General features: G+C 33.1%; 1 protein-coding gene across 7 annotated transcripts in view; it reads left to right on the top strand.

The window, feature by feature from the left end:
* LOC115455753 (protein NDRG3) overlaps positions 1 to 15,226 on the top strand; it is a 106,411-nt gene that overhangs the window by 59,100 nt on the left and 32,085 nt on the right. For all 7 annotated transcript variants that reach the window (XM_030184429.2, XM_030184427.2, XM_030184426.2 and 4 more), the window contains one exon: positions 3,032 to 3,149. In XM_030184429.2, the coding sequence (XP_030040289.2) occupies positions 3,032 to 3,149 (118 nt within the window). The remainder of the gene's footprint in view (positions 1 to 3,031; positions 3,150 to 15,226) is intronic.

Here is a 15,226-nt window from a genome sequence, read left to right on the forward strand (position 1 = left end):
ATATAGGATAATCCAAAAGAAATTAACTAAGGATATTTTGGTTTATTGTATGCACAATTTTTGTGCCATTAAGAGCCTAGCCAAATATAAAGGTTTTTGAACATAAATTATTTGCAAAATGTAATCGCTATCCAGTAAGATTCGATATGCATCCTGTCATCAGTAACAATATTTAACAGAATTTTGATGCATTCGATAGCGCGCCGTAAATTATATCGCATAAATTTTAATTTGTTGCACTTCGACTGGGTCCTTTGTAGAAATCGAAAATTTCCAAACTTTAGTTTAAATTACAATCGACCTGGGATCACAAATCAGAATCTTATGATTTACAAATCAAATACGCTGCCATCATACCAATGAGACGATCTAGATAGATACATGTAACAGGACCGGCAGTACTCAGGGCGGTCGGCGCGGCACTGCCAGCCAGGCACACTTGATGTGACATAACTTCATTAAATCTATTACCGCAGCGACACGCTTCAGTAGTTTAAACGTAGATTGAGCGCAGCGCAAAATATATCCAATGCACATTTTATTATAGCCCATATACATAGTTATTTTTTATTAATTAATTACTGGACTTATGGTAAATAAACTTATAGTGAACTTATATACGATTCATATATTATAGACAATAGAGTGGAAGAACTATAATTAAAAAGGTTGTTTGGGGAAAGGTAGAAATCTCATTTATTTTAATTATCCGTCTTCTACCCGCTATCGTACATCCAGTATCCACTAGGCTTGTGTAACCAGTGGTGGGTTAAGTAATTCTAATGTCTACCATTTTTGTCATGAGTTGTTTATCTATCTACGACTTGAACCTATTAGTTACCTATTGACAAAATTGTTATGTTATTGCCCGAATCCCTACGTAAGTTCTACGTTACTAATATAGGTCAATAAAAATCCGATAACTCAAGATTCCATCTGGAGATTTATTGAAAGCAAAAGGTAGGTTTTTATAATCCCAATCATTATACCATCTGACGTGGATATAAATTATACAACTGCCTTCCCATCTAGATATTTCAGTATGCGATTACGTTCCATCAATCAATGGTATAATTAAAATTAAATCCCTTGGCGGCTCTGTATACCGTACGTTCAGTACGCAAAACACAATATTAAATCTAAAGAGCGCGCGTTCCAGTTTAGGTATAGCCAAGCCTAAAAATTCAATAATTGTTTCGTTATTGTTCGTTATGTTCTTGTTTAAAATTGATCTTGCAAATTGTGGATCACAGGACAAATTCGAACTGTACATGTAAATTGGATCATGAATATAGACAATACTAAAGTAGTTATAAACCGTAACACCGTGTTTAATATTACTGCTAAATGCTAACGAATAGTTTTTCAAGATTTTATATTCGCAATATCGCAGCGCCAATTAGTTTAATTAATGAAGTATATTTCTACATCATTATATACCTATTCCTTAATGTCATTTTATGGACGATTAATAAGCGGCGATAGCCTTGTTGGGAGTAGAAAGGACTGCTGAGACGAAGGTCCATACGTAAGGGATGAAAAACCCAAGTGCTTGTGTCTCAGATTTTTGAAAACATTACGCGTGTATCCTTTGTGAATTATCACTTGCTTTAACGGCGAAGGAAAAGATCGCGAGGTTTAGCATTTAGGTTCACGATTCCGATATGTACCTGACTTCAGGTTCATCAAAAATTTTGAGGTATGTGACGTTTGCCAACCTCTATCAGGTCTACGTGGTGTCTTAAAGCTTAAACCCCTTTTTGTGTTAACGAAGACCCGTGTCCAGCAGTGGGACAGCCTGTAAAACGGGGTTTATATTATATACTACCTTATATATATACAGAAATAATCCTTATAGCATGATTCAGTATTCACGTATCATGGCTTATTATTAGCGTATCTCATGTATAACTTTGGTGTTTCTATACCGATTTCTATGATTATTCTTTATGGAATATTTAATGATGTTAACTTTTTTAATTAGAGATGACTGAGAGTGTTATAAACGTAAGAGTAGACAAATATAATGAGAAAGCTTCGAACTGCTAAGCTATCGGGAGTTACACGTGTTATTGTGAGTCAACCATAAAAGATAGACATATGCTGTCGGATATTTTTTACATAATTTTAAGGAGAACATTTCCGTCATACATGATTTCTGTGTAGCTTTAACCATTAAGGTTGCACACGCGACGGAAGCTTAAAAAATGGAGTAACTTCTCCCGTTTTCCCAACATTTCCCTTCACTGCTCTGCTCCTATTAATTGTAGCGTGATGAAAAGTATACTATAACTAGCACAGGAGTATGACAAATAATTGTACCAAGTTTCGTTAAAATCCGTCGAGTAGTTTTTGTTTCTATAACGGTTATACAGACAGACAGACAGACAAAAATTTTACTAATTGCATTTTTGGCATCAGTATCGATCCCTAATCACCCCCTGATAGTTATTTTGGAAATATATTTAATGTACAGAATTGACCTCTCTACAGATTTATTATAAGAATAGATTATTAATAATAGTTTATTCTATAAATAGACGCAGCTAAACTCATAATAATCTAAACTCAATTGCAAAATAAACCATTATTTGATTAATTGCATTATTACCCGCACATAATGTGATTACTGTCTAAGACGCGTAGGCTCATCTTTTCTAATACATATTATAGAAAGCTGACGAGTTCATTTATTTGTTTGATCGCGCTTATCCCAAGAACTACAAAACCGATTTTGAGTTTTCCATTAATAGGAAACTACACTACTGTGATATAGGCTACTTTTTATCCTGGGCAAATATTACAATTCGTACAAAATATTCCGACTAATTAACACAAGACATGTTTGATTTAGAAAAGTTAGTCGTCATATTGTTTTATTCCACATTCCAATGTGACTTCGGTGCAACATACATTTCAAACATATTGCATATAACAGTTTACTTTAGATTTGTCCGTATTCAACCCATCTATGTGTAACTTCGTTATATTGTCATAGAAAGTGTGTCTTAAACAAGTTTTACCTCTACAGACGTCTGCTTCCAACCGTTCTTCAACTACGTGGACATGCGGGCGCTGCTGGAGAACTTCTGCGTATACCACGTGAATGCGCCTGGCCAAGAGGAGGGCGCCCCCAGCCTGCCTGAAGAGTGAGTAGTTTTTGATTATCTTAATCTTACGAGAATCTACAATGTCGTCGCGCGCTGATCTATATTTAAACGGAAACCTGTTGATGTCAATAAACCTAAATAGGCAACAGTTGTACCAATATAAACATAGAATTTCGTGCGAAATCTAAAAATTATGTTAACTTATCTACGCCCGGAAATCGAAGGAGATTTGTTATTGAATGTAAATTACGTTGAAATTGTACCTATAATATGTACCTATATATGTTGCGCAAACACTCAAGCAGAAATACATTTCAATGCCAGCTACATAAATCAAATGCAGATTATAGATCATTCCAGAAAGCGTTTGCAATCTCAGTGTGAATGGGCTTTTCATCATGAATATTCAAATAGCGTTCAAATATTTTGATGTTACTACTAGATACAAACAAAATGCGGTGTTTTCGAGTACATTATACACTTATAATGAAATAAGAAATAAAATGTCCTTGTAACATTGAGACTTATTAAATTGCACGGGAGTCGCTACACCAAATATCTTATTTAGACAAGTTTAACATGGTGGATGTCGTAGGCGGGCGTAAGTACCGTCTCGCTGTAGCCACACCAATGTGCGACAGTCGGAGAAGTCAAGTTCCTCATCTAATTAGCACAGGATGTTGATGCAATCAACTAACGTAACGACAATGTGGTGAATTGTAACAACTATGTTCCCTATCTTCCATTTACGATATCGAACCTATTTTATGGGATTATTTGAAAATAAGAGTGTGTAAGAACTGATATAATAACCTCCAAGATTTATAATTAGCAATGGATGCCGTTTACAAACATCATTCGTGCAACTCTATTAACGAAACTAGTAGCGGCATCCAGAAGCGACTTGACGTACCTATATATCCTCGGTAATAAGTTTATCTTTCCAGTAATATAAATATGTTTAATCTATACTATTATATAAAGCTGAAGAGTTTGTTTGTTTGTTTGTTTGTTTGTTTGTTTGAACGCGCTAATCTCAGGAACTACCGGTCCAAACTGAAAAATTCTTTTTGCGTTGGATAGCCCTATGTTCGTAGAGTGCTATAGGCTATATATCATCACGCTATACCCAATAGGAGCGGAGCAGTAATGCCTAATCTCAGGAACTACCGGTCCGAACTGAAAAATTCTTTTGCGTTGGATAGCCCTTTGTTCGTGGAGTGCTATAGGCTATATATCATCACGCTATACCCAATAGGAGCGGAGCAGTAATGGCTAATCTCAGGAACTACCGGTCCGAACTGAAAAATTCTTTTTGCGTTGGATAGCCCTTTGTTCGTGGAGTGCTATAGGCTATATATCATCACGCTATACCCAATAGGAGCGGAGCAGTAATGGCTAATCTCAGGAACTACCGGTCCAAACTGAAAAATGCTTTTTGCTTTGGATAGCCTTTTGTTCGTGGAGTGCTATAAGCTATATATCATCACGCTATACCCAATAGGAGCAGAGCAGTGATGACTAATCTCAGGAACTACCGGTTCGAACTAAAAAAATCATTTTGTATTGGATAGCCCTTTGTTCGTGAAGTGCTATAGGTTATATATCGTCACGCTATGACCAATAGGAGCGGAGCAGTAATGAAACATGATGCAAAAACGGGGACAATTTATTAGTTTTGAGAGCTTCTGTTGCGTGCGCTGCGTAAACGGTTAAAGTTATGCAACAATAATGTATAACGGGGATTGTTCCTCTTAAAAAGTTCTACAAAAATATATCATAAAACAAAAGTCCCCCGCTGCATCGGTCTACCCGAACGTGTTAAACTCAAAAACTACCCAACGTATTAGGATAAAATTTGGTATGGAGACACTTTGAGACCCTGGGAAGAACATAGGCTCCCGGGAAAATATATAGCATGACTTTTATAACGGAAAACTTTAGCCCGAAAAACTTTATAACGCGGGCGGAGCCGCGGGCAAAAGCTAGTGTATGTAATATACTTGGCTTCATTATCGTGTAAATGTAATGCATTAAATACCAATAAACTAATAGTTTGAAAGCCGTGAAGTTAGTTGAGGATTAATTAATCCATAGTTTTCGTTGCATCGCAGAATTCTATTCTGAATTCCAAAATATAAAATATTTCATGAGAACATTCCCCGATTTCTGCTCTATAGATATTAAATAAAATCACGCTTTAATTTAATTTCGGGCAAATAAAGCCTTCGTCAAACAGTAAAATATACATAAATTGAGTATTCTAGTTATTATTTTGAAGAATCCCGTAATATTATTTTATTGTAATTGAATTTATTTTGCTATGAAACCGGCGCGGCTTTTATAAAAATTATTACAGACACGGTTCAAAATAAGTTTTTCTGTTAATTTATATAACAAAGCTTGCAAAAAACAAATGCCTAGATAGTAAGAGAACCGTAGTCCGAGGATGCCTACACTGTAAAATTACATCATGGGTCAAAAGTTTCTTAATTTTTTTATTTTTATTATGTTTGAACTGTTTGTTACCTTAGTAAGCATTTATTAAGCAATTTGGAAAAATATTTTTTAATTTGAAAGAATATACTTGCAGATAGGTAAATAACTTTGTTGTTCCCGTGAGACTGGTCATCGTACTCGGTAAACACATGTAATAATAAATAAGTAATTTCATGAAAGATTAATAAAAAAGTGTTAGCTCGCTTTTTTCAGTAGTCGAGACCGTAAATACATACTGGCACTTCCACATCTATGTGACCGCCACGTCATAGTTCATAACACATAGCGCGCGTTTTAATGCGATTACGCCTACGAATACACATCAGAGTTGAGAATTTTGTTTTTAAATATGGTTTTTTATATTCAACCGAATACTGCCAAGAAATTTTAGAGAAAATTATCTATAAGCCTGTCTATATATATTTTTTTTATTGCTTTAAATGATGAGACTAGCTTGCCTTTCGCCGGATGGTAAGCAATATGACCGCCCATAAACGTATCTTTATAAAGAAGGACCACCATACAACACCTTGAATTACAAAGAATTGTTTGGTATTCCACTGCGCTCGCTATCCTGAGACATGAGATGTTAAGTCTTATCATGTCCAGTAGTTCAAACCGGAACACAACAGTGACTAACCACTGCTGCTTTGCGGCAAAAATAGACATTGCGGTTGTACCTACCCAGGCGGATTCTCACATATGAAAGACCTACCACTAATAAATTCTATATTATATTATCTAGACTAAACGATTCTTGCCTAGGAGTTTCAATACTTACTCAGTACAAGGTATTATTTCTTAAGTATCTGTCAATCATGTGGCATTAAAATATTCTCATAAATATTTGTCTATTTTCGCAGTTATAAAAGAAATTATCTCAGCTAAGTATGTTTGTAGTTTACGATACAGTTCTATTATAATACATTCTTAGTAAAATGTTGGGAAAATTGCAAAAAAAAAGACTAACTTCATTTGGATGGCAAAACTTTCTCCTATTTTACGCTTTCAAAATAACAGTCTTCATATTTGATTTAAATAGATGTTTAACTTGTTGTGTAACCAAACTTTACCAGTTTAAAAAAAAAATCGCAAAACTACGCTTAGTTACGTCTTGACTAGTCTGCTTTTAAACTTTTAATCACTGGAGATGTTTAAGTTTGACAGCTATTTAAGCAATGCTTACCCACCTCTTACTCTTAAGCAAGTTTATAAGTAATGTTTTTGGTAATCGGCGGCAAAGCAATTGATTAAAATATAAGATGAATTTATAAGTAAGACTGTATTATATGTAACCAAAATAAAAAATCTTTCAAAAATAATATTTGAAAGCTTTAGATTACAAAAATGTTTGCTAGCAATAACATTATTACAAATATCATAATTTTTTTTGGTGCGATGTAATAAAATGTAACTCGAAGTAATATTCAGGATTATCTGTAATTCAAAACGTAAGTTTTGTTTTTAAACGGATAATAATTATTGTTTTAAGGATTTTTTATGTTTACGCAAATGTTAGACATTAAAATAAATATTTTTTCGGATTTTATCGCGGTTTTAATATTTTAGTTTTCTCCCAACGGTTCGAAGGCTTTTCAGCCTTCATGGTCACGGGGGGAGTCCCCTCCGTGTAGTTTAATTTAAATTATTGCTTGGTTAAGGTCAGAACTGAATAACTATTTTAACATACTTTTAACGGCCAATAACCATAACCTATGAATTATCTTATTAAGTAAATACACTGCTAAACAACAAAAATGATGTTATTTACTTTCTGTTGCATGTTGCGAAGTATCCGATTTCTATTAGGGCATCATTGGAACAGTTAAAAAGTGTTTTATATCTTCCTTCTTCATGAGGCTACTGAAGGTTTAACACCCAAAAACATAACATAATGTCATGTTATAAACTGCATATTTACTAATGGTTAAACTGAAAATTCTTCGGTTTTTAGGCCGAATACAGGAATGACGAGATTTTTAGGTTTCCATTTAAATCACATTTGATTTACACGCAATCGTGTATACTATGCGTTCAATAGTGTTTGGCTTGCCAATGAAGTACGACAGCGAAGGCGAAAAATACTATTTACATATTTACGAGTATTTCTGTTGGAATTCTACTAAACAAAAACAAACGATCCTGATGTTAAGTCTAAATAAACTTATCTATTTTGATATATATATCAAAATTATTATGATAAATACATCCAAGAAAGTTAACTAAAACTATTTTGCCAACAATAAAGAAGAGCTTTTTAGAAAGGAGTCAAAACGACCAACAGACACGTCTTATCGTGCGGCGAGAACGTCCGATTCTAAGATATTGCGAATGCATACATACTAGTATTGTGCAGGGTGTCTTTGAATCCCATATTATTAGCATTCCCCGCTAGCTCCTTGTGGAAAACTTTGAAGTGCAATGAATAATTTATACCGTCCTCTGGTCTACTTATTGGCTACTTTATTCTTTCAATAATCTGTATTATGTTGCCAGTTTTATACACGTTCTACGAATTTGGTACAATTTTGGAGTAGCCGCTTGCTGGACTTGTATCATTGTTGTTTGTACTAATCCATGACAATAAATATGAGGATTAGAATAGTCTACATTATGTACAAATTATATTAATAAGTTTTAATTTCAGTTTACCTCACATCAACGTGTTGTACTCGTTTCACAATACGTTGCCTAATTTAAAGAACCGACGTAGTACAATCGGAACGACACGTCGCCAATTCGCAACCGTCCCTTTTATACCATTTATGTGGAACTATAAGTGTTATAAAATATTTTTAACAATATGGTTTTTTAAAAAGCTGTGTTCAAAAACTAAATCTTAGATTATCAGAGTGTTAAATCGAATAGTTGGAAAAAAAATTATTACGCTTTTCTTAGAATTGCCAATGTTTCGTTTTGTCAAACTTTTCATTGTAAGGCGAAGTTTCTAAAGTTAAGTCCGCAGTTCAAACAAAAACGTAAAAATAATTAATAAACATGGATATTTCGGCCTTTAAAATTTAATAGCACGAAATTATAAACATAAATATCCATGATTACTAATTATTTTTACATTTTTCTTTCAACTGCGAGAACTAATCACTAACTAGACGTGAATTTAAATTCTTTACTTGCCAATACTTGTTTAGTTACCCAGATTAAAGGCGAAACAAAATGTATGAAAATGGACCTTGAGGTATCGCCTTAACGTTGATATTTCTAATTAGGTTTTTCATTTCCTTGACTGGCACTTTAGACTTTACCGATATATTTTACAAAATATGCGTAATTAGTGCAGAAAGCTTGCATCGTTTATAATTTATTTAGTTTAAAGGAATAATTAACCCTCATTATACCTATTCATCATTGAACTCGTACCAGCAGCAACTGTATATAGGGTTCTAAACGGACGTAAAAATTAATACATCGTAATGCCAGTTATAAATCACGTTTACAGTTGCGGTTCACATTCGTAGTAATCTTTATTAATGGTGATTGATCGAGGTCAAAGCGTAATTAAGTATTTTGATTGAAAGTGGCATTTCTTTGAAACGTAAACATAATATTTCATAGAAATAGCTAGTTTGACGGAGAACTAATATGTACATCTATAATGGTATGGAAGGCACCTATGACGTTTTATATAACAATATTACCATATACATTATAATATTGGTAGATATTCCTTAAATTGTTTCAACTCGTATTTCACAAAGAAGTGTCAATAATATTTCGTTGTACATTAATTATTACACTAATACATTAATCGTATGTATTATGTTATATAGTAATCTATTTGATATTTTCTGGTGTAAATAAGATGTACAAAATTTTACTGTATAAAAATTTAAATCGATATTCTGTATGGAAGAAAAGTAGATTTATCAGTGATTATGGTCTGGTATTTGGAATGAATACTATACAGTGCAGAACATCTTTATGCCTCGGTAATATAATAATATTTACTCTCATAGAATCTAATAGTATGATATCTGCTTTCACCAACTTAAAGTTACTAAGGCTCTACAGCTCTATGTTATCTTATTTGCTCCATATTGAAAAAAATAAATAAATTTCAAGCAAATGAGATAAAAATAAAGCAGTAGCCCCAGTTGAGTTAATAAGTGAGAGAAACAAGTTTTATCCACAGCCTCGTAACCCGCTGTCAGTCCTTGTTTATAAACTCATTGCACTCGCTTATCGCAACCTCTTTAATCAATTAAGATGTTAACACAGATTGCAGTTCTCTCTCAGTCTTGGCAACGTCTAATTTAATTCTCATTTCTCATAAGTCAGTTCTTATTGGCTTTATATGCTAACTACAAAATATTACAAATGAATGGAACATTCAAACTTTTGTGAAATTTTACTGCGGTTATGCTTGTTAGTGTCTCATCGAAAATTGTGAGAATACATTTGTATTAGTGTCAATGATATAAGTATATATTATACCATTTGGTATAAGTGTAGTTACAGTGTAGTCACTCATTGACACCCAATTTTGAAGAAATTAATAAACTTTATGGGCTGCAATTTAATTTCCACATTTTATCATGGTAATTTTAATAAGTTCCGCAACAATTCTTATTGTTTTTACGCCATTGTTGGCGTATTGGTTGGATTTTGAAGCTTTAGACATGACTGCAAAGAATTATAATTATAGCATTTGTTGCATGTCTCATCTTACTACTATTGTAAATGCGAATGATTATGAAAATTATTTATGTTTGTATATTTGTTTGAAGTAAAACTAGAACACTTTAATATATGAAGGAAATTGTATATTGTTCTTCGTAGTCAAATAACTTCGCCCTATATATGGAGGGAGTCAAATACTATATGAATATACTGCAATAGAATCAAATCATATCAATCATCAATTCAATTACATGAATCGTCATCGTATTGCGGTGGTTTACAATTTGGATGCTTCCGTGCTAATTTCCTATTAACGCCTAGAATATGTATGAGTAATTACAACGCTACGGGTACTATGTATATTAACTAATAAACGCTAGCAGTTAAACTGTAACGGTCGTGTGAACTGTTACCTATATACGCGGAAATGGCAGTATGATTAAATTTTGTCATACGGAGAATAGGATTAGTTAACAAATATAATATAAATGTCGTGTTTGAAACAGTTGTCATGTGAAACTGTATAATGTTAAGTTAGATGCGGTTGGAAATTGCGACGGATATTTGCACGGATGAAACTTGCAGAAAGTTATAACTGCGTCGAAAGGTGTTAATAAAATATTAACTCGGCTAAAACATAGAACTGGTGGTTAATACTTAATATTCCTACATAAGACAGCACTCACAGAGAGATGCAAGCTCACAGTGTTAGCAAATCCGTAATGACGTTAGTAAAAAAATACGGTCTCCATGAAAACGTCTATTATAATATCGATTTTAGTAGTTATGGAATGAGTATAATAAGAGTATTACTAAGGCTTGGTTCCTCGTTACACTAATAGCTTGCATCCTTGAGTTCTTGGTATTGTACTGATATCTCTAATTTAATTAAAATGCATCAGTATTTTTACCTGTATATAATACGTATAAATTATTAAACCCTCTACACGTAATAAAATACAAATTTCGGATCGTAGGTGTATCCATTAAGAAATTCTGACCCACAAACAGTAAACACATAATTCTGCATCACACAATTTGTTTTGCTACTGGGATTAATTTAGTGACCTCTGATCTCTCCTTTCATTGACCACGGCTTAACGGAGTAACAAAATATTACTAAATATTTATTAACGTTAGTCTATATTCGATAAATCATTTAATTGCCTATATAAATGCTATTATGTTTAAATGCTCACAATTACACAATAGAACAGGCAACACAAACATAAGTTTCACATACTTTGAATGCATCCAAGTCTTGACGAAAGTCGAGCAAATGCACCTAACAAAGCAGCTTAGCCTCGTCTGTACGCCGTGATAAGCGCAAACTTGCTGCTTCGGCAAACTCAGCTTTTGTTCCACTGCCGCGATAGTAAACCCACAGATTATTCTAATAACTATTAAGAATATTACTACTCAAATATTATCATTTATGTAAATTGCAGCGTCTGTGTGTAATTTCGAAGTACAAATTTTTGCCTAAAATACAGTACATTTGCCTAATTTCTACCAACCATTATATAATTTCGGTTTGTAGAAATGATATAATGTATTTTTAATCAGTTGATTGGATCAATTGAGCGATATTGATTCTTTTCAAATAGTTATCTAAACTAAAGCCTTAAAATATGTCGCGCGGGCGGTACTGTGAGTAAACGATAGTTACCAATATAATAATACTAATTATCGTAATATTAGAATAACACGACGATGTGTACAGTGGGTTTATATGTTATCCAATTAATTAGTGGCGGAAACAATAGTGCATTGTGTGAATTCAATAGTATGTGTATAGATTGTTATAGCAGAACTCGCTATTACATTCTGGTAAAAGGAGTGGATGTTAAGTAATTAGTTCGAGATGTTTCCTCTATTTTTATCACTTTTTTATGGGTAGTCGTAATATTGTTATATACTATAGACTAGGTTTTTATATAATGTCAACTAATAATGATTAAAACTTTTCAAGAGGTTAATATGATTGTTTTTTTTTAATGTCGGATCAAACTGGCAAAGTTACTATCATTTGTATGTATACCGAATATATATTAGGGTATGTATTGTTTGAAATCATCGATCATAATACAAACTCATTATAATTATGAACCAAAACCATGTGCTAAAGCAAAATCCATAAACTTCCATACATTATATAGCTTTGATATTACGATTATTATAGTTGTTATCAAAGTTGAAGCTGTGTACGTCAAAGTCGAGATATATAGGTATAATAGAAAACTTAAATAATAAGTGAATAGTATACGAACATATGAAACCCCAAAAATCATTTTAGTGTAGTACAGGAAAATGGAGGGAAACACCCATCATAAAATTGATGGCGCATGTGAACCTTCTCGGTCTGGTGTTTCTGTACAACAGAAAAATAATCTGTAAAGGGCAGTTTGCTCTTATGATTTTTAAAGCCGGGATTTATAACACGGGGGCTCAAATTCACTGCTCTTACTCCCTCATACATGTAATTGGTTACTATTACTACTAATGTCGAACCTTAATCCATAGATCGACTTTCTTAAAGCGTCTAAAAATTTACATATCATTTGTCGCGTTTTTACCGTTTTCAAAAAAGAAGGAGTTTCTTAATTAGTCATGTATTTTTTTTTATGTTTGTTGCCTCAAAACTGCTTCATATATTAACTGATTTGCACGTTTTGAATGCGCATATAAGCATATTTATTGTAAATATGTTATTTTTATATTAAAATTTAAAGACGCTGTGACATCTTGTTACTCGGATATTTCAAATAAGACATCGACTTATTACCAATTGGTAATAACTTTTAGAGCAAAAATTAGGTCCTGATGTCCGGTCTATACCTAACTATACTATTTAATGTATTTAGTCCCATAGAAATAGTACCAAAATCGCTTCAGTAGTTTGATTTTTAATCAAAATAACAGGAAGAAGTATATCTTAAACGAATTACGTTTTTTGCTTTCCTGTCTCTTTTCAAAAGTGTTCTACTTGTATTTCTTACGAACACAAAAAGGCCAAAAAATAAATCTTCAAAATATAAACCTGTAGAAACCAGTAAAAAACAAAAATAAAATAACATGCGGGTTACATTTCTACCTAATCCTAGTAAATATATGAACAAATATATGAGAACTAAATCTCACCGACAATTACACTGACTTCTAAATTAGTAACCCGTATATAATGTATTTTTTTTATGGTTTATTAAAGGCGGTTTTATTATAAGAAGCCGGAATATTTTCTCAACACTAGCTGACTCAAATTCCAACTTCGGTATACGAGCTCATTCTGGTAGTTATGCTTAATAACTTATAATTTTATTAAAGCGCGCTTGAGCGATACCTGCTGTGCAAGCTTAAACACTTGAATGATACCCTTTAATTAAAGGACGTAAAATATATTCCAAATTTAAATACATCATTATGGAAACGTTTGTGAAGTATGAAATTTCCATGAACATGTATTTTCCAAACATTTTGTGCCTATAATAATATTATGTCAATTTAATTATCTCGGTCCCAAATAACTAAAGGTTTAGAAGTGAAAAATTAAAACATCTCTCAATGTGAATATTTTGAATATATTTTGAAATATTTTGAACGGCAAACGATACACCAATAAAAAAAAATATCCTTCTGTTTGTTAAATATTTACAATATTTCTTGTTACATTCTAATCATCTATCGATGAAATATTTTACTTAGCGGTTGGTATCAATAATTTCTAGCCAAATTGAAAGGCTTCTAAAATGAGGTAAAATAACGATTTCAGAGGTCAGGCAGGTCAAATAAGACCTGGGGCAGGCTTGTTCTGGTTTTCTTTTAATATGGCACCGACTACCCCTCTCCCCAGGAGTCTTAATGAACGTCGCGGAGCGCAATAACTTTAAACATGTCGAGAATTTAGAGCATTCGCACCAGCTGGCTAGTGCTTCCTTTATTGTTGTGAGGGTATACGTAATAGATACCGTACAGTGCGAGCGATCGATACGTAATATAAGTGAAGTAATATCATACACGTCACCGCGTTTGGCCTTTGATCGATAGGTTGAGCATGAAACAAGATTAACGTAATTATATTCTTATAATATGTAACGGGTAAGCCGGCAATACTAAAGGCTTTTAACTAGATTGTTATGTACATTTGTATGCTAATAGTTATTTCTTAAAAGTTTAAGAATACGTTAATGTCAATAGAAAGGAATACTAATATTAGATTTCATAATAAATGCCCTAATTTTAGGTTACATGGGAGGTTCTTAGAATTTTCTGTTATTCTAATTCACTTTAATATTACCTTGGCAAAACTCCAGTTTGTAGACTTTTCAATCATTATAAGCATCATACACACAACAGAAAACATAATGCTCAAGGTAAGATATTTTTTAACATAAACTTAAATATTTTAGGCTCGTACACACAGGGGCGGTTCGCAATGCACCACATAGCATTGCGAAAATCATCTTATAATCACTTTCGTACATTTTATATAGACCTCACACTACACTACTTAACATAAAATAAGGGCGTTCTACCAATAATAAAGCCAGCCAGCATGAGAGATTTAACCAATAAACCAATTATAATTGAAAAATATAGATTTCAGAACTATATAAAGAACTTTGACTGCCTCGATGGCATAGTTGTATCACGATATATTTCCAGTGTTGACATTGCAGGTTCGATGCCCGCGTCGAAAAAAAATTATATTGGATTTTCTACTCAATATCGGCCAGAGTCTGAAAATTGTGCCAGATATTCTGATAGACTATGTACGGAATACATACGTCGGAAAATGAGTGCACCAGTTGCGCCTCTGTCTATACCTTTGGGAATAAAAGGCGTGAGTGTGTATGTATGTTTATAAAGAGCGAAGAACGAGCAGCGTCTGACCATATATTACAAATAAAGAATGTTACGCAGCATTCTTGCCATCCTAGGATACAGATGTGAATGCATATTTTTTTGAATTTGCATTCGCG

Source organism: Manduca sexta, chromosome 27, assembly GCF_014839805.1.
Source record: "Manduca sexta isolate Smith_Timp_Sample1 chromosome 27, JHU_Msex_v1.0, whole genome shotgun sequence".
In the NCBI taxonomy this organism is placed as follows: Eukaryota; Metazoa; Arthropoda; class Insecta; order Lepidoptera; family Sphingidae; genus Manduca; species Manduca sexta.